General features: G+C 32.1%; 1 protein-coding gene across 8 annotated transcripts; it reads left to right on the top strand.

Moving 5' to 3' along the window:
• The first annotated feature begins 13,399 nt into the window (after nt 1–13,399).
• Nucleotides 13,400–16,914, top strand: LOC141678199 (putative E3 ubiquitin ligase SUD1). 8 transcript variants are annotated; one of them, XM_074484462.1, is made up of 9 exons: nt 13,401–13,930; nt 14,006–14,042; nt 14,229–14,438; nt 14,528–14,739; nt 14,832–14,966; nt 15,145–15,257; nt 15,366–15,533; nt 15,641–15,727; nt 16,448–16,914. In XM_074484462.1, exons 3-6 carry the CDS (start codon nt 14,334–14,336, stop codon nt 15,179–15,181), a joined length of 489 nt encoding a protein of 162 aa, XP_074340563.1. In that variant the 5' UTR covers nt 13,401–13,930; nt 14,006–14,042; nt 14,229–14,333; the 3' UTR covers nt 15,182–15,257; nt 15,366–15,533; nt 15,641–15,727; nt 16,448–16,914. The 8 variants fall into 8 exon arrangements, with proteins under 8 accessions (XP_074340566.1, XP_074340568.1, XP_074340563.1 ...); XM_074484466.1 differs by having other exon boundaries at nt 13,401–14,042; nt 16,448–16,499; nt 16,695–16,914; XM_074484464.1 differs by having other exon boundaries at nt 13,401–14,042; nt 16,448–16,594; nt 16,695–16,914.
• Nucleotides 16,915–19,760: the final 2,846 nt, after the last annotated feature.

The following is a 19,760-nucleotide window of genomic DNA, read 5'->3' as shown; positions in this document are numbered from 1 at the left end:
GAACTAGTTTTCTACGCGGCATAAAATGATAAAATTAAAATTAAAATATATCATTTATTTGTTATCACATAAACATATATATTCACCTACACCTAATTAACTTGTAATTAAACCACACCATCTAACTTGTAAACCCAACAATCCAATCATATTAACTAGTACATAAATTTGAATAAAATCAGTGCAAGGTGCTTTACAGAATATAAAAATTACTAGAAATAACAAGGAAAGACAATTTGTGTTTCAAAAAAATCTGATGAATTTAAATAATTTAAGTAATTTATTAGAATTAAAAAGATACTTTATTTATTATATCTAAACTGAAATAAATATTAAAGATATTATCTTAATTTATTATTATGTTAATTGAAGAGGTATTGGTCTGAGAGGTTTGAGGTTTTCTCAAGTACCCAAAACTACAAAAAGTCCTTGGATGCACATAATAAAGAAACAAACATGTATAGATATATAAAAAATTGACTGACCTTACAACTACATTTAATGCCAACCATGCTAATCCTATATTTGGAGGTATCAAAGATGATAACTTTTTTAACTTTAACCAAAAATTTAACTAAAGCAAGAAATAGAGCATGATTGCATTTAGTCCAAAGTATGGACAATGTTATACCACCTCTTAGTGAACCACAGGCAAGCCTGCCTAGCCATTGTAGGGTGAGACCCTACCCTCAAATTTGAATGGTGAATAATTTTTCCCTGGCCCAACAACACCACACAAAGTTACCATCTGTTTTTACTGCTAATCACAAATTGGAAACTGTAAGTCATATGTCATAGCCTATTTGTATATTCGAGGATTCAACTCAACTCAAATAAGAATGTAATAAGTAAATAGTGGATCGACCGTCAGAGAGATCTCGCAAAGTAATATCTGTCAAAGGATTCAGAAACAAGGTTCATCTACAGACTTGAGGAGTTAATTCACTGGAAGAAGTTCAAGAAGTTGATCATGCCTCGGTAATATAAATCAAGATCGTGGATTTAATCAAGTGACAGAGATCTCGTCAGAGTATCATTAATTACAAGGATTTAATCTCAAGAAAATCAAAGTGTCAAAGTCAAGACATGAAGAAACGTCACGGAAGTTAGTCACTCATGAACCAGACAGTACATTGAGTGTCAACATTGAAGTGGTGGAATTGATTCATAATTTCAGTGATTATCAGAAGATTTTCAGAAGAATGGATGCTGCTCAGGGTTAGTATTAATTCTCTATTAACTAATTAAGTCATTTAATTTAATTAAGAAAATAAATTATATCTGCAAAGATTAATTTATTGATTAATTGAATTAAATTGATTAATTAATTTAGAATTAATATTGAGGATTTACAAGATTTTAATTGGTTTAAAATCTGCTTAAATTCAAAACAAGACAATTCATTTGAACTAGTATGACAATCGGTATGACAATTGATAGTCATACCGAAAGTCATGCCAATACATTTAATTGTCTTATTAGAATTTATGTTTAGATTAAAATCTGTTATTAATTCAGCAAGACAATTTATTTGAACTAATATGACAATCGGTATGACAATCAATAGTCATACCGAAAGTCTTGCTAGTTCATTTTGATTGTCTTGCTAGTTGTAAACATTGTCCTACCGAAAGTCTTGTCAGCTATAGGATTGTCATGCCAATTCAATTCTATTCGGCTGTTGATTAAAAAGAAGCAGAGAAGCAGCAACTCAATAATCCTGAAAAAATAGAAGCCAAGAACAAACAGAAAGAAAAAGCAGCCGCCTCTGAAACATTCAATTTTTTATCTGCTTAATTCAAGATCAATTTCTAGATTGCAAAGTTAAATCCAATCAACTAGAAATCTTTATCTTGTTCTTGTGTAACAATCTAGCGGATCAAAATCCCTAGAACTTAATCTCAAATCGCGTTTAGCATTTGATTCTAATTATTGCAAAAATAGAAAAAGTTCATGTCGAATTTATTCTAGATTTGTGATAATTGATTTGAGATTAATACCTTGTAATCGATACAGTTGTTGTAACACCTTTCAAGTTTAATAATATTCTTATTTAACTTGAATTTTGTTTCATATTTTTTATTCCGTATTTAATTCGATTATTCGGTACTGTTTGTATTCAACCCCCCCTTCTACAAACACATTGGGACCTAACAATTGGTATCAGAGCCTTCTGATTAACGAACAAATCAAGATCCTAGACTTTTGTGATTTTTCAACTCCTTGAATTTTTATTTATTCAAAAATTCATAATGACTTCACATAAAGTTGGAACCGTTAATATTCCACAATTTGATAAAGAGAATTATATCATGTGGAAGAAGAAGATGCTATTATTTTTACAAGTTGCAAATCCCAAATATTCAAACTTGTTAAAGAAGGGTATAAAAACTCTGATGGTTATTGAACCGGAGGTAATAATAGATGGTGTGATGACTACTAAAGCTAGAACCTATCCAAAAGAGCCCGAAGATTTTACTCCTGCTGAGAAGGAAGAAGCCTCCTTGGATGCCAGCCTTCAATTAATATTAATTGATTCCCTGGATCCCTTGATGAACAGACATGTGATGAACTGTAAAAATTCTAAACACATGTGGGAAACTATTGAGGTAATTAATGAAGGCACAGAGGAAGTTAGGGAGAATAAGTTGGAAATCCTAACCTCTGAATATGAACATTTCAAATCAAATCCAGGAGAAGGAATTACTGAAGTGTTTGAGAGGTACAATGCGTTGATCAACAACCTGAACATCAATGGAAAGTATTATTTAATCAGGGAGGTCAACAAAAAGTTCCTTTTAACACTGCCAGCTCATCTTGAACATAGAATCACTGCCATTAGAGAAGCTAGAGATCTGAGTGAGATTTCTTTGGACAGGCTCTATGGAGTGTTAAAAACCTATGAGTTGGAGCAGATTCAACAGAAGGAAGTCTATGGAAAGGATAGAATGGTCAGCACATCTACTGCACTTGTAGCTGAAGGTCAACAACAACAACAATCTCAACAGTTAGAAAGAATGGTACAGTTTTCCAAGGGTGAGGAAAATGAGTTAGTAGCAGAATATGATCCTCCTACTACAAATCAATCAAGTGATGATTTTTATTCCTTGGAAGAGCTGGAGCAATTGGAAGACGAATCAATGGCCCAAATTGTCAAGAGATTCTCTAATGTCAGATTCAGGAGGAATCCCAAGCTTAAGTACAAGTCCAACTACAACAAATTCCAGAAAGGTGGATCTTCATCCTCTAACACCAGCAGTGGTGGGTACAAAACAGGGATGGTTGATCGAAGCACCATTAGATGCTATAACTGCAATGAGTTGGGACACTTTGCCACAGAATGTAGGAAGCCAAAGCAAGTAAGAAAGAACTCTGAAAGGGCTTATCTGGCAAAAGGAAGAAGCTGGGATGATACTGACAGTGAAGATGAAGAAGAAAGAAATCTTGCTCTTATGGCTATTGATGGAAAAGCTTCATCGTCAAGAATAGAGGTAAAACTTTCTGATGCTGAAATGGTTTATCATCTAAGAGGTAACTTAGATTGTGCACGTCGTGATAATGAACTGTTAAGTTTACAGATCACAAACCTTGAGAAAGAGGTCAATGAATTAAGACTTGTGCACATTAATCAAGACAAATTAAAAGAACAGGTCTCTTTTCTAGAGAATAGAGTTGACTGTTATAGGAAACTCGAAACTATTTTCAAAGACAAGATCACCGGTCTTGAGACTAAGGTTAGAGCCTACTTCAATTCTTGTTCGAAGGCTAAAGAGTTCTACAGTAAGCAAGCTGTTAATCAAACATCTGGAATAGGTTATGATTACAATGCTGCTATTGGAGAATTAGGCATAAACTCCCCTCCTCATGTATGTGCTAAAGGGAGGGAAGTACCACATGTGCTTAAGGGTGTTGATGAACCCCTCTATAAAGCATCAATTGCTGAACCATTTGATGTGACCTCTTCTGTTATTCAAGAAGAAATACGTGCTGAGGATCATGCTTATGAGAAGATTGTTTCCAAGTCAAGTGAGTCGAAAGTTCCAGTCAAAGTTGTGAAAGCAACTGAGACTAACTCAGACACACATGAGTTGGATAACAATAATGCCATGTCTACCATGCATAAATTACCTGCTGTTAATCACTCTCATAAAGCATGTGGTGTTGCTAATTGTATGTCTTGTGCTTTTAATATGATGTATGCTTATTTTAATGGTAAGCATGTGTCTAATGATAAGACTACTCCTCGTCAGCATGTGAATTACAAGAAGCATGATAGGTCTAAGACTGCTAGTCCTTCTAAGGCTAGAAAGGAGACATTTGTGCCTAAGCTTAAACAGAAATTTGTTAAGGCTGTTTACAAGGTCAAATGTTCAGTCATTGAGAAAGTTGAGACAATTAAAATTAAAAATGTTATTTTGTCTGACAAAGGACAGTTCTACAAGTATGTCGGGCCCAACCAAGTTTGGGTTCCGAAGAAGGTCTAATCCATTTGAAGTGCAGGGCAGTATACAGGTGTAACCGGTAGTGTGGATTCTTGACAAGTGGATCATCAAGACTTATGACCGGAGATAGAGCCCTGCTATCAAATGTGGATTGAGAAAGCTGGCCCCCTGATTACCTTTGGAGATAACAGCAAAGGTTTATCTGAGGGATATGGCTGTTTGCAAGCTGGAAATGTAATCATTGTAATTTTGTATATTGTGCTAGGTTATTATCAGGAAGTAGTATCTAACATATAGCACCAGTGACGATACTTGAGAATATTACGACATATCAGGCACCTGCTGCACATTATACTTGGAATTGTACTCTAGTAAGATGTGTACAAGTGTACTCCTGATTGGTGAATTAAAAGAGGAAGTCAGTGCACCACAGTTCATGGACTTTGCAGCTGCAGATCTATTGGACTATGCAATCTCTTCTTCACAATCTCACTTCAGGTTGGTATGAACTAGTATACTGCTCAAGCAATTGTCAAGGACATGGCATGGCACTCTAACTGCAGTTACAGTTTTATATGAATAAGTAGAGTCGTCATATTTATAACTATCTTATCACTAGGTGCAATCATATTGTTTTATATGTGCAGTGGTATATTAATTATGCAACATAACAATTAGTATCTAAAGTACTTGACAAGTATCGGTCAATGATATGTTGTTAACATTATGTTGTAGATATTTGTAAGCTTTTGATATGAATGAGAATTACTTAGACTTTACCCTAAGTGATCAATGTTTTATCCAAAAACTCATTCATATTGAAAAACAAAATTAAACTTCTTTCTACATTAGTGATTTCTTATTTCATGTAAAATCTTTTGAAATCACTATTGTAAATCATTTTCTCTCTATTACCATATATTCTGTGTTACAGGTTCAGTCTCCAATGACTTTCTTTCATTAACAGTCATGAGGTTGAAAACCCACAACGTCTATCCCAGACTGTAAAGACAAACACAAAAACAGAACCAACCAACACTCTCTTACCACTAAATGTAGTATGAATGAGCGTGAGGGAGATAGTGCCTAGTGCACCACATAAGGAAGGTTCTGTAGTCAACCCAGTAGCTCTGTCTCCTACATAGATGAGTAGTATTTAAACCGAGACAACTGCTAGCCCCCATACATCTTCTCAAAAAGATGTAATGGCTGAAAAGGCACTAAATCAGTTACTAGATTCATTCTCTCAACAGGGTGCGTCTATTGAATTTTGCCTGTCGGCCAAGGTATCCGATGTAGTGTCACCACTTCAAACATAAACAATTCTTGATGCACAAGGAGAGGTTACACACACAAAGGATGAGTTGACGGAAATAAGAGTTTCGACCATTTTAAGGTCAGATTCGATTGTTCAAGGTTCGTTAGTGGACCAATTGCCTTTACAGGTGTTAGGAGAGGATATTGATCCAAAAGCCATATGTCAGTGGTCAGTGTCTACCTCCCCAGGCTTAAATCCCCTGGATGCATCTGCGGATAGTGGATCTGACATAGGTGCAGATCGGCAACTTGTTGACAATGATTCAGATATTACCTGATGAGTCACAAGGAAATGTCTTCACAGACATTAGAAGGGAACTTTGATCTTTATGCTAAATTTGTTGGATCATTGTTTACCTTCCCAGAATTCAAGTCTGGAACCCTAAAAGGGAAACTAGCAACTTGTAGATTATGACTCAGATTCATCTGACGAGTTTAACAAGGATAGGGATTTGCGAACTCCCATTGCACCACCTGTGACCTCCTTAAGGATGGCTAAGGTGATTTTCCTTGCAGGTACAGCTGGATTATGGAGCTATGAGAGAAGAGTGATACACTTGTGAGAATGAGTGTAAACACGAGTGGAGAGAAGAGTGAAACACATGTGAGGTACACTAAATAGAATCACACACTCACAGTGAGGAAGAAAGAGAAACTACTTGTTATTTCTTTTCCAACCAAGTGAAATATGAGAACTTCTTCAGACGACGGCATACATTCCTTTACTAAGGGGGAGATAAAAGCTTAAGTAATAGTTTGGAGGATTCCTCAACTAAGGGGGAGAAATAGCAGGGAGTAAGAAAAAGATCCTACATGTACACTACACCACACCATTGTTGTTTGTAACTACGGATCCTATTGTACGGGAGAGGTGGTAAACACAAGGTGATTTTCTAGTAAGGGAAGAAGCTGTTAGGGGAGTACCATTGGTTTTTATCTGCGGATCCTATTGTACGGGAGAGGTGGTAAACGAAGGTGATCTTCTTTAATCAGTTGATTCTCATAGGGGGAGAAGCAAGAGATATGGGCTTCTCAACAGGAAATGTGGTTGTACAAATGAAGATGGAACTACTTGAAGATATTTCAGTCTAGAGGAACATCTACTTGGAATCTGGAAAATGTTAAATCTAGTCCAGAACTTTTCTACTATTTACTTTGCATTTCTTTTTATATCTTTTTCTTATTTGTTAGTTGAGTTATCCTCTAGGTATTTGTGTGTTATTGTCTAACAAACAAATAGGGGGAGATTGTAAGTCATATGTTATAGCCTATTTGTATATTCGAGGATTCAACTCAACTCAAATAAGAATATAATAAGTAAATAGTGGATCGACCGTCAGAGAGATCTCGCAAAGTAATATCTGTCAAAGGATTCAGAAACAAGGTTCATCTACAGACTTGAGGAGTTAATTCACTGGAAGAAGTTCAAGAAGTTGATCATGCCTCGGTAATATAAATCAAGATCGTGGATTTAATCAAGTGACAGAGATCTCGTCAGAGTATCATTAATTACAAGGATTTAATCTCAAGAAAATCAAAGTGTCAAAGTCAAGACATGAAGAAACGTCACGGAAGTTAGTCACTCATGAACCAGACAGTACATTGAGTGTCAACATTGAAGTGGTGGAATTGATTCATAATTTCAGTGATTATCAGAAGATTTTCAGAAGAATGGATGCTGCTCAGGGTTATTATTAATTCTCTATTAACTAATTAAGTCATTTAATTTAATTAAGAAAATAAATTATATCTGCAAAGATTAATTTATTGATTAATTGAATTAAATTGATTAATTAATTTAGAATTAATATTGAGGATTTACAAGATTTTAATTGGTTTAAAATCTGCTTAAATTCAAAACAAGACAATTCATTTGAACTAGTATGACAATCGGTATGACAATTGATAGTCATACCGAAAGTCATGCCAATACATTTAATTGTCTTATTAGAATTTCTGTTTAGATTAAAATCTGTTATTAATTCAGCAAGACAATTTATTTGAACTAATATGACAATCGGTATGACAATCAATAGTCATACCGAAAGTCTTGCTAGTTCATTTTGATTGTCTTGCTAGTTGTAAACATTGTCCTACCGAAAGTCTTGTCAGCTATAGGATTGTCATGCCAATTCAATTCTATTCGGCTGTTGATTAAAAAGAAGCAGAGAAGCAGCAACTCAATAATCCAGAAAAAATAGAAGCCAAGAACAAACAGAAAGAAAAAGCAGCCGCCTCTGAAACATTCAATTTTTTATCTGCTTAATTCAAGATCAATTTCTAGATTGCAAAGTTAAATCCAATCAACTAGAAATCTTTATCTTGTTCTTGTGTAACAATCTAGCGGATCAAAATCCCTAGAAATTAATCTCAAATCGCGTTTAGCATTTGATTCTAATTATTGCAAAAATAGAAAAAGTTCATGTCGAATTTATTCTAGATTTGTGATAATTGATTTGAGATTAATACCTTGTAATCGATACAGTTGTTGTAACACCTTTCAAGTTTAATAATATTCTTATTTAACTTGAATTTTGTTTCACATTTTTTATTCCGCATTTAATTCGATTATTCGGTACTGTTTGTATTCAACCCCCCCTTCTACAAACACATTGGGACCTAACAGAAACCCAGATTTCTTTATAAATGGTTTAATATGCATTTTTATATGTAATTTTTTACATAAATTCAATTAAATTTTAATTTTGAATATAATTTTTTTTAAACAAATAAAGAGAAAACAATCAAATCGAGTATTACAAAATATAATTTTAGAGAAATTGATTACAATAATATATTTCCCTCTTATTTTTTTTGTTCATAGTTTCATGGAATATGTACTTAGTTTTTAGACTCAAATTTGAAGTCATATTTTCTGCCAAATGAATTTGAAGTCAATTTTTCCTCTTCCTACAATGTTATAGTTATTTATATTATTAAATATTTTTCACAATTTTTTACTTAGTATCATATCTAGCTCCTAAAAATTTGGCTCACCCTAAACAAAAATGTTAGCTCCGCCACTAACAGTAGGTAAAAAATAAAATAACTATATAAATTAAAAGTATGAACAATCTACTCATTTTTGGCTAAAATTATATTGAATAATAAAATAGAGTCAAGTTGGTATTTTGCTAAATTATTTTGTATTTCAAATTAAAAGAACCAGCAAAAACAAAAATCACCTCATCTTCATCTAGTAAATGAATTACATAATCAAAACACCTAAAATTAGTGTAGTCCAGTGTATACATAGGACAAAAGATATATTTTATACACAAATGTCTATCGAATGAATTATGTAATTAAAATAGCTAAAATTAGGTGTATACATAGGACAAAAGATATACTTTTCACACAAATGTCTACAACAGTGAACACAAAAATACAGAGAGAACAATTAAAATTAAGAATTAAGTGCTAAATTATATAAAACACAAAGAAAGAGGGAACTGGAGAGGAGATGAAGCAAAGCACAGAGCAAATCAATCATCAAATACATAAAAAACACATATACATATACACATATACATAAACAAACTTAGGAAATTAAAACACATAAACATAAGTGTACACATATGTCCTGCGTTTGATTGTGAGAGAGAGGAGGATGAGGGAGAGAGTTATGAACATACCCACAATACCCACAAGCAACGGACCAGCGAAATAATGACTCAAGACTTGGAATTGGTGGTTGCGGCAACAGCGATTGGAATGGACCAGAGATGAGGATGAGGAGCGGGTATAAGATTGGGGGTTTGATGTTTTTGTTTAAGGTCGTGGCTGTTTTATTTAATTTTTATTATGAAACTTTTATGTCTGATGTAAAAAGATGTAAGTATATAATTTTTTAAGAGACATATAAAATTATTATCTTATTTTCTTTATTTATTTTTTAATTTTAAAAATAAATATTTTTTATGTCTGTTACAAATACATAGACGTATATAATGTGACAACAGACGTATTAAATAATTTTTTTGTCTCTGCTGTCATACAAAGACGTATATAATGTGACAACAAACGTATTAAGTAGTTTTTTGCGTCTGGTGTCATATAACAGACGTATATTCATCCCCGACAGACGTATATTCATCTCCTTTATCAACATATGCGTCTGTGGAATATACAACAGACGTATATAATTACTTTATATGTCTGTTACTCTTATAGCAGACGTAAAAAGGGAGATGCATATAGAACTTTTTGTACTAGTGCATATGGTATTAGAGCCGACTCTCGAAAATTTCATTCGTCAATTTGTCGGAGGTGGGGACACGAAATCTGGTGGTATTATCATACATCGGCAAGTGGTACGGAGCGGGGATAGAACACCTCCGATATTTTACCACAATGGCTAGAGATGAACAATACTTCGGACTTGACGAGGACGTCCGAAGTTTAAGTGGGAGATTTTGTGACATCCTAGTCCAACATCGATAAGAGTTGATACTTTTGTTCAGTTTATAAGGCAAAATACTACTATTAAGTGCACGAACAAATCATGATCTTTTGGACACTTTGGTTGGCTTGTTGTATATCCGAGCTTGTTGCATTTGGGACATTAGACTTTCACTTATTTATAGCTTAGAATTGGGATTTTGAAAAGATAATTTGACCCGATTATCACAGTTACACACTTAACATATCGATATACATAAAAAGGATGAACTTTATTCCCCATAATGTAGGTTTACTTATGAACAAGCCCACCATAAGAATTGGGCTCTAACATGGCACTAGCTGAGATCGCTTCTGAGCGAAAATTGGTGGGATTGTTTGTACACTAAAGTTGACAATGGACTTCACATATTGGCCGTTAAATGTGATAATTACAAAAATATATATATATATATATATATATTTATATATATCACCACACTCCTGTTTTTATTTTTGCTGATTGATCAATACAATTACGATATTAATGGACTATATTTATTAAATTAATGTCCATAAGTTGGTTTCTATTTCTTGTATATCTTTCAATTGTTTGGAGTTGTGTTTTTCCATATTGTGAAATAGAAGCACCTGCATAATTATATTATCACATAGATGAAGAGTATTTCTTTGTTTTTCAGCAACTTAGGAGGTGACACGAAAGTCTAGTGCACGCGGTTTCGAATGAGAGAAGAAACTGAGACATTCGATTTTCCACTCTTCAACACTTGGAGCCTTTGCTTTTCTTGATCGTAGTTGAAAGTTGTTGAATGCTTCGTGACCCCTAGAATTTTCTAAATTTCTTCATGTATTATGTACTATTTGTTTTGTGTGTTTGTTGAAGTTCAGGATTAAATGTGAGTTAATTATAACTAGCTTACAAATAGGACAAGTTATTTAGTAATAATTTATTATTATTATATTATTATTATTATTATTATTATTATTATATATATAATTTTGATATAAACAATTAAATATTTAAAAATAATTAATATATAATTATAATATTATATTGATATTTATGATGAAAATTAAATAATATAAATTAATGTGGTCGATAAAATTTGAATCATGTACTTCTATTTGTAATTTCGAAAATAAAAATGAAATTATATGATTTAATATGTCTTTGTTGGGATCCGAACCATCTAATTTTAAAAATTAATAATGTAAATGTATGATTTAGTATTGTTTCCAATATTGAACTTTTGATTTTTTTAATATTTTTAGTATTTACATATAACTTATTAGAAAGATCTAAGGGCTATGATGACTTCGTGTATGAGTCTGACTTGTTTAATTTCTCTATTTAGTAAACCTTTATTAAATGAGTTAATGGTATATGAAAAAATATATATAAGAAGTTTTTTCTTGAAATATGATTTTTTAAGTTGTTTTACAAAAATATGTTTTTAATAAAATTATTTGCAAAAATATGTTTTTTAACAAAAATATGATTTAATAACCATATACAACTAAAATTAACCTCTTATGAAACCAAAATCAATTTAAGTCATTTTTCAAAAAATATAAAAGATGTTCTATATATATCAAGATACTTTTGGCTTGAAACCTCTTTTTTACAGAAAAAAATTAGGAAAGTAATAAAATTGTAGAAATTTAAAAAAAAACTAATTTTGATAACTTCTTAAAATAATATTTATTGAATATTGAGTTGATTTCAATTTTGACCTGTCACTCTTTACTACAAACTAAAAACAAAATCTTAATTCCAAACATTCTAATTTGGCCGGAGTCAATTTTATTAGGTGGTCCAGCAAAATTAAACAAACTGGGAATTCTTAATACCATTTTCCCAATCATGAATAGACTGAGGAATCACTTAAAATTATAAATAAAGCTAAATGACACCAACAACGTACCTAGCATGCAAGGTTTGTATTGTGACAGAGCAGAATATTATTCATGCAAATATATAAAAACAAGTACTACAGACCTAACATTTCTTTGGTTTATCTCTCGCGTGCATGGAAGTTTGACATTCTTCTAATTTTAAGCTTCTAAGTATCTTTCAAAGAGTAATTACTTTGTTTCTTCTATCTAGAACTTTCATTGACAAAGACATTTAACCTAAATTAATTACGTACTGGGTTAAAATAATTGCATGGGAATTAATTTAAATGCTATTGATTAAATTATACTTTAAAACATTATGTATTTAAGTGGGGTTATGTTATAATAATTGCAAGCACCTCACTAAATACTTGACTATTTCACAATCACAAGATGGCCAATAGATTAAGCCAAGTCTTTGAGGGGCAATTTAAAATTTGAATGAATTTATTCGAAATTCTTGGACGCTGCGTTTGAAAATGGGAATATCATGCCGGTCATGGCGGTCCGGCCTCAGTTTGTTGCTTTAAAAGGAAAAATGAAATGCATTAAATTAAGAAGCGTACTTATTTAGATGACCTTGACCTTTTATTTTGTTAACTTTTATAATTATGTAAGAATTTGAACTTCCCAGTAAATAAGTTACCGACTTACCGCTATAACTTTCAAGTTAATTAAAATATACGTATTTGGTTTATTAATATGTAATTAGAGTTTACGAAGTTAATTTTTTTTAAGTAATTAATGTTTTTATATTTAATAACTATGTAATTTGTGGTGACCATAGTTGAATTTGATAACTAACTTCCCCTCTATTCGGGTAACTATAAAAATCATGGAACTTAAGTTCACTTACTTAATTTAAAAAAAAATATTAAACCAAACACTATAACTCATTTCGAATTCAAGAAATTTTAAGTTATGTTGTTAGGTTACATTGAAATAAACGAGACCTTTATATCATTATCATATTTTCCTTATACTTCAAATTATATTTTGGGGGTGAATAGGCTCCTCCCACTACTAAAAATAGTAGATACGACATTGGTGCTTAGACATCGGTATGTAATGCACCCGATGTTAAAAGCCTGTTTAACATCGGTTTAAAAAAAAGCGATGTTAAAAGCCTATTTAACATCGGTTTTACATAGTATCCGTTGTCTATATTCAATTTTAAAATAATAACAAATTAATGTTTTTCACTTTAACATCGGTTATTTATGCTAACCGTTATCTATAACCATTTCTAAAAAATGACTAAATAAATGTTTCAGTTCCCCCGCCGAGTACCCAAATTTTCCCCCGTAACAAAAAAGTTAAAAAATTATTTCCCCCTTCTCCATTTACTCACACACCCATACATCTCTTTCGCTATCTCTATCTTCATCTTTATCTCTCTCCCTCTCTCCCCCAAATCTGGACTCACACTCGCGGCTCTCTCTCTTTGATGTCTCTCTTTCAGATCACGATTACAGTTCTCTCTCAAACCTCCGCTCTATCTCAAAAACCCTGATTCTCTCTCTCAAATATCGAACTTCATCTCCTTCATCTCTCTCTCTCTCCCTCTCTCTTTCTGTCTCTCTGTCTCCTTTCTTACCACTACTTTCTTGTAAACCCAATTAAACCTAATACGAAATCACTAAATCGCGATCTGTCTCTCTCTTTCTCCACTCTCTTCCGTCTCCCTATCTAGATCTTGGTGGAAGTTTCGATTTATGTAAATTTGATTGGTGAAGGTTAGATTTTGGCCATGGTGAAAGCGATTGATGATGGTTTGAAGAAAGGGAAGAAGTTTTCCGTTACAAATCGAGCTAGAAATTGGTGGTCTTATTTAATTTAGTAGCTTAAAATTGAGCCGAGAAAGCAAATATTTGGTTTGATTATGTATTTAAATTTTAAATTTATTTCAAAATTTTACGTTTTAATTTTAATGAACCTTTTGTTTATAGGCCTGAAGTTTTGGAGCTTGAAACCAACCTTCAATCGGTAACATATCTTTCTCTTTTAGCTTTATTTACATCCATTGTGTATTTATATAGATCTGTCGGTGTATATTTATATTTGTATATTCAATTTTGTTTATTCTATTATGTTCTGCTATTAAGTTTAGATTTTATTAACACATTTAACTCTATATTTTTTTGTATTAAATCTCTATGCTTGTGTCACTAGGAGCTATGTCATTTGGACTGTTGTAACTTGGTGTTTTTCCTTTGATGTGTGGGTGGTGGCCGGATGTTTGTACCATAAGAATGTTTGGGAAGTCAATAGCAGAGAATGGATTTTTTTTCAGTTTTTCCATTAGCAAGCTCGTTGATTCATTGGGTTGTAGGAATTTTCTATATGCTACAAATTAGCATCTTTGTCAGCCTTCTTCGAGGAGTATGCATTTCTCTTTAGTTATCATTACTGCGTGGTTTTTTAGCTTGTCAGTTGTCACAGGCTATTCTAATACTATGTGTTATGTATAGGTTTTGCGCAATGGGTTTCTTTACTTCCTACGTGATCCTGTTGATCTTAATTACAATCCTTTTCGTGATCTGATTGATGCAACTGTTCACAAGCATGCACGCAGAGTTTTGTTGTCTATTGCTGTTTATGGAAGTCTTATTGTGATGCTTGTATTTCTACCAGTTAAACTTGCCATGCGAGTAGCTCCTTCTATCTTTCCACTTGACATATCGTAAGATGTTCTCTCTTTAAGTGTATTTATAGTTTGTGTTTACTCTCTATGTTTGGGTTAATGAACTTTGTTGATTTTGATTGATTTTGCAGGGTATCAGACCCATTTACTGAAATTCCTGCCGATATATACTTCGGTGCCCATGATGATTTGAATAGCAACAGGAACTTACGTGCTAATGGCACTTCTGCAGACGAGTTTGATGGTGATGAGCAATCTGATTCGAAGTAAATTTTATTGAAATATGCAGTACACTATATGTAGAGCATGTAGATACCTATTTTATGTGGTTAGAGATTTACTGCTTGGCGGAGTTTTTTCTGGTATTTGTGTGGGTATAAAGGGTTTTTCTTCTTTTTTGCAAATTTTGATTTTGTGAAATTTTATATGATGGTTTGATTGCAGCTTAACCGTATGGCTGATAACCAAGGGACATGTCTGATTTCGTGGATGATGCTGATGACGAATATTATGGTGTAGCTGTTGCAAACGACACTGCTCTTGATGACTATGATGTGGTTAGTTTTCCGTTATTTTTTTCTGATTTTTTAATGTTTGAATCAATTTTGTAAACATTTTGTTTTCTTTAAGTGTCGTTATTAGATAATTATTACTTTTGTTATTAGCTTATGAAGGTAACCGATACGTCTGCTACCCAAGCAAGAAAAGGTAAAGACATTCAGGGTATACCATGGGAAAGACTAAATATAACGCGGGAGAGCTACAGATTGACAAGGCTAGAACAATAAAGGAATTATAAGAACATCCCTCTATCGGGTGAAGCAGTAGATAAGGTTGGCCTTTAAGTAGTTTATATTTTTGTGTCTAATTGGTTTTAGGTTATTGGAGTTCATGTCCTGAATGTTCATTCCGATAATGTGAAAACAATCTTGATTTACAGGAATGCAAACGAATGCAGAAAGGTGGCTCCTACTATGAATTCTTTTACAATACAAGACAAGTAAAACCTACTATTCTGCACTTTCAGGTTTGCCACAAAAAGTTCGTGTTATTAGTGTACTTTGATTTAGTTTTTTATTCACATTCAAATATCCATTTTGGCTGCAATTATTGTTGTATCAAATGTATATCCATTTCTTTGATATACAATTCCCATATTTTCACTTACAGTTGTGTAGAGGCAAAAGTTTTTCCTGTGTCTTTTTGTTGAACTCTTTATACATGAAATGCATGTTGTAACAATTGTATGTCAAGTATTTTGTTCAGTGTCATTTGTGGTCTTTCCAAGTTATTGTTCTGGACTTGAAATTAAATGGGGAATGGACATAGTTTAGCTATCTTAGGCATATATATATATTGATGAAACAAAGTGATAGTTTCATGGAAACATTTTTTAACATTCCTCATTTATAGTACTGAACTCATTGGCTAAAAGCAATTGACAGAAGTGATTTTCATGGTTTCCATGGCTCTTTCTCTTTGCACCTTGATTTTTTCAAAGGATATTTGTGATGGTACCCATTGTAGTATTTATTTCTTAATGGTGCCATGTTCTATTTTTGGCTTGCTCATGGTACACTTGAACTTCAGACTTTTTAGTCTCTAGTAGACCCAGGATTCACAGATTGACCTGCTGGTTTGATGTACTGTTTGATGGAAGGTTCTCTCCATGATTACTATTTTTTTCATGTCATTGGACTTCGTAAAGTTGTAATTTCTTACTGAAGTTGAAATGTTTGATCTACAGCACGGTTCAGAGGTGGCTGACCACTGCTCCTGGTACACCTACAACCCACAGGGTACCAACTACGCTGCGTTCTTTCTCAACCACTATATGTCATGCCAGGACAAGAAATAGTTGGTCATCTTCATATGATTGCTCATAGTGCTCAGAGTTACACAATCAATCTAACTATGTCAGATTGGTGTTTTCTGTATTTTTGTGATCAGTATACTTGATCTAATCTGATGTGTTATCAAATGTCTTTGATTAGTTAAAATGTGGGGCCCTGGTGCTGAACAAGGAGGAATTCTGCTAATATCCCTTTTGCAAGCTTGATCTGAAAGAACCTTACCATCGGATGTCTCAACCGTAAGCCTATTCACTGGAACAAGATCAGCAGCCCCATCAATATTTAGTTCTTGTTACTGAGTTCAGAACTTCAGAAATTAAGCTTGCATGCTCGATGGAGATTATATTCTTCGATGTCATATCCCCTTAGATTATGTCTCTAAATTATAATAGTAACTTTATGTTAATAAATTTTTAGCTGAAGCTAATAATAGAGACTCTAAGTCTGGTGTTCACTGCAGTGTAGATAATACTAGCTTTATGTTTATGTTGCATTGTTTGGTATTTTTTTGTTTGTAAATGTAATTGGTTCCTGTGGATGTGAACAGTATCAGGATGGCATGCAATATACAAAACATTAACATCACATTGGTAAATATAAAATGATGTAAAAAATATAAGAAAGACATCAGGTAAAATAATATTAAACGTAAAAGAACTAAAAAACCGATAAGAAATAGTCATTTGACATCGGTTTTGAAAAGAAACTCAATGTATTTTAAGTCAAATAATATCGGTTAGAGAAACTGGCTGATGTTGAACAAAAAGATTTAACATCGGTTTTGTGAAGAACAAGAACACCCATGTCTTATCCATCATTTCACATCGGGGGGCTAATTTAACCAATGTCTGATCAAACATTTCACATCGGGCAACTAATATAACCGATGTCTGATCTAGCATTTCACATCGATTTGTTCGAAAGAATTTTAATAAATGGCTTTTAGAGCTTGTAGGTTTCATGTTTTAATGGATAAATACCTCATAATATACTCATATTCACCTAAAAATACCGTAATATAAGCTGAAATTTGTTGCAAAGAAATCACATTTAATCTTAAAACCGATGTATAGCATTGTAATAGACATCGGCTGTTAACCGATGTCAAAGGCTAATGACATTTAACATTAATCGCGAAGACATCGGTTCAGATTTTTTTTAACATCGGTTCTGAACCGATGTCTGATCCCATATTTCTAGTAGTGTCCATCCATATAAAGTTAACCCATATTTGAGTTTTACATTATGTATATATACTAAGATATAAAAAAAATTATCCTATTACATAATCCCTTTTGACTTATATAAATTAAAAAATTAGGATGCAAAGCTTAATTTAACATAAAAATTAATAAATTCATCACCTATAATTATAATGAAAATAACTGGTATAAATATTACAACTTCCTATGTATCACTTAACACTTTTTTAACAAATTAAAATATTTACTCTAATATGAACCACATAGATATGGACCACAAGAATTATTCGTGAAGTAATTGTACCGTAAATATGTATAGTTATCCTATCACAAAATGTAGGTCATATAAAATGGGAACGGAAGAATAATATTTTATTAACTTACTTAGAGCATCTTCAATGGAGTTGCCTATAATGATTTTCTAAATTTTACTTATAAGACATTATGTTTCGATGGCATTGGCTATATTTGGTTGACTATAATTTAAAAAATAATATTTTATTAATATTTTAGATTGTTATAAATAGAATATATCACTCTAATACGGTAATAACTGATGTGTAATCTTCCGACAGATTTCTTATAGGCATGTAGTGGATCGACAAATATAGTCATCCATAGGAGGTTCGTAAGGGTGAACATAAAAATTAGAAAACCGGATTATCCGAATTTCCGATCCGGTATCCAATTTAAAAAATCCGATAATTAGAATTTCTGATCCGAATAATTCAGACCAGATATCCTATCCATTTTTTTATATATTCGGATCACAATTTTGAATAAAACCGGACATCCGGATCCAATCCGGTTTTTACTTTTTTAATAAAAAAATAAATTATATATATAAATACATGATAAATTATATTTATTTTAGTTTTTTTTTAAAAAAATATTTAGTGACATTATGACTGGTTCTACCTAGGATTTTCAAAATTTCAGGTTAATATCTAATTAATTCAACATTCCTTCATTAGTATCATTAACAAATTTGATATTAGTGTGTAAAATCAATATTATCAAGTTTACATTGACCATAATTGCAAATTTGAAATAAGTGATAGTAAGAAATAATAATTTATATTTAACGAGTATTCTAAAAACTAGATAACAACAAATTTAATATAAGTGTGCATTAAGAAATATGTTTATATTGATCATGTTTACTAATTTACAATCGATGTTTATATTAAATTAATTTACGTGCACCATTTTTTCCAACTAATAATATGATGACAAAAGTATAGTTTCATGCATCATTAATTTCACAACTCGAACATGTATTACTTATCCCGTAAATCGCAATTTTCTTAGAAAATGGAAGTTTAAATGGATTCGGAAAATTCAATTTTCGCTACAATTTGATCGGAATTCCGAATATCTGGATATTTGATTAACTCGGATCTGGATATGGAATATAATTTTAGTGATCCGAACTATTTGAATTTTAAAACCGGGCCAGATAACCGATTTTGCTCACCTTGGCTATAATTATAGATAAGGGGTGGGTATGATTGTAGCATGAATTTTTGAAGAGACCGACTATATTTTTATTTTTGATATGTCAAGTCAGTTTTTAACTAAGAGTTCTTAATGATTGGAGTTGTTTTTGGAAACAACTAATACTTTATTGTTATCATTTTTTCTGAAAATTCTAACATGTTTGGAAACCAATTCATTCAAATCGTATTATATCCTTGATAAATGGTATTTTTTGGGTAATTGTCCTTTAGAATTTGAAAATAATAGAAGAGAAGAGAAAATAGAAACTTATTTTTTCTAGATGTGCTCCCAGTTCTGAGAGGAGAGAAAACAACTGATATGAGATAAAATAATATTTATTAATTCTCTCCAAAACTTTCTTCAAAAAATGGGAAGATTTGGTAATTTTCTTATATCATTTTCTCTTGCTTATCAATCTAAAATCACTAGCATTAGAGGTTCAGTTGATTCCATTGTTTATTTTTCTTTTCTAATTATTTTCTTTCTTATATCATTTTCTCTCGTT

This window comes from Apium graveolens, chromosome 8 (assembly GCF_009905375.1).
Source record: "Apium graveolens cultivar Ventura chromosome 8, ASM990537v1, whole genome shotgun sequence".
NCBI lineage: Eukaryota > Viridiplantae > Streptophyta > Magnoliopsida > Apiales > Apiaceae > Apium > Apium graveolens.
Note: the sequence above shows the minus strand (reverse complement) of the source record. Positions and strands in the feature narration are given on the sequence as shown.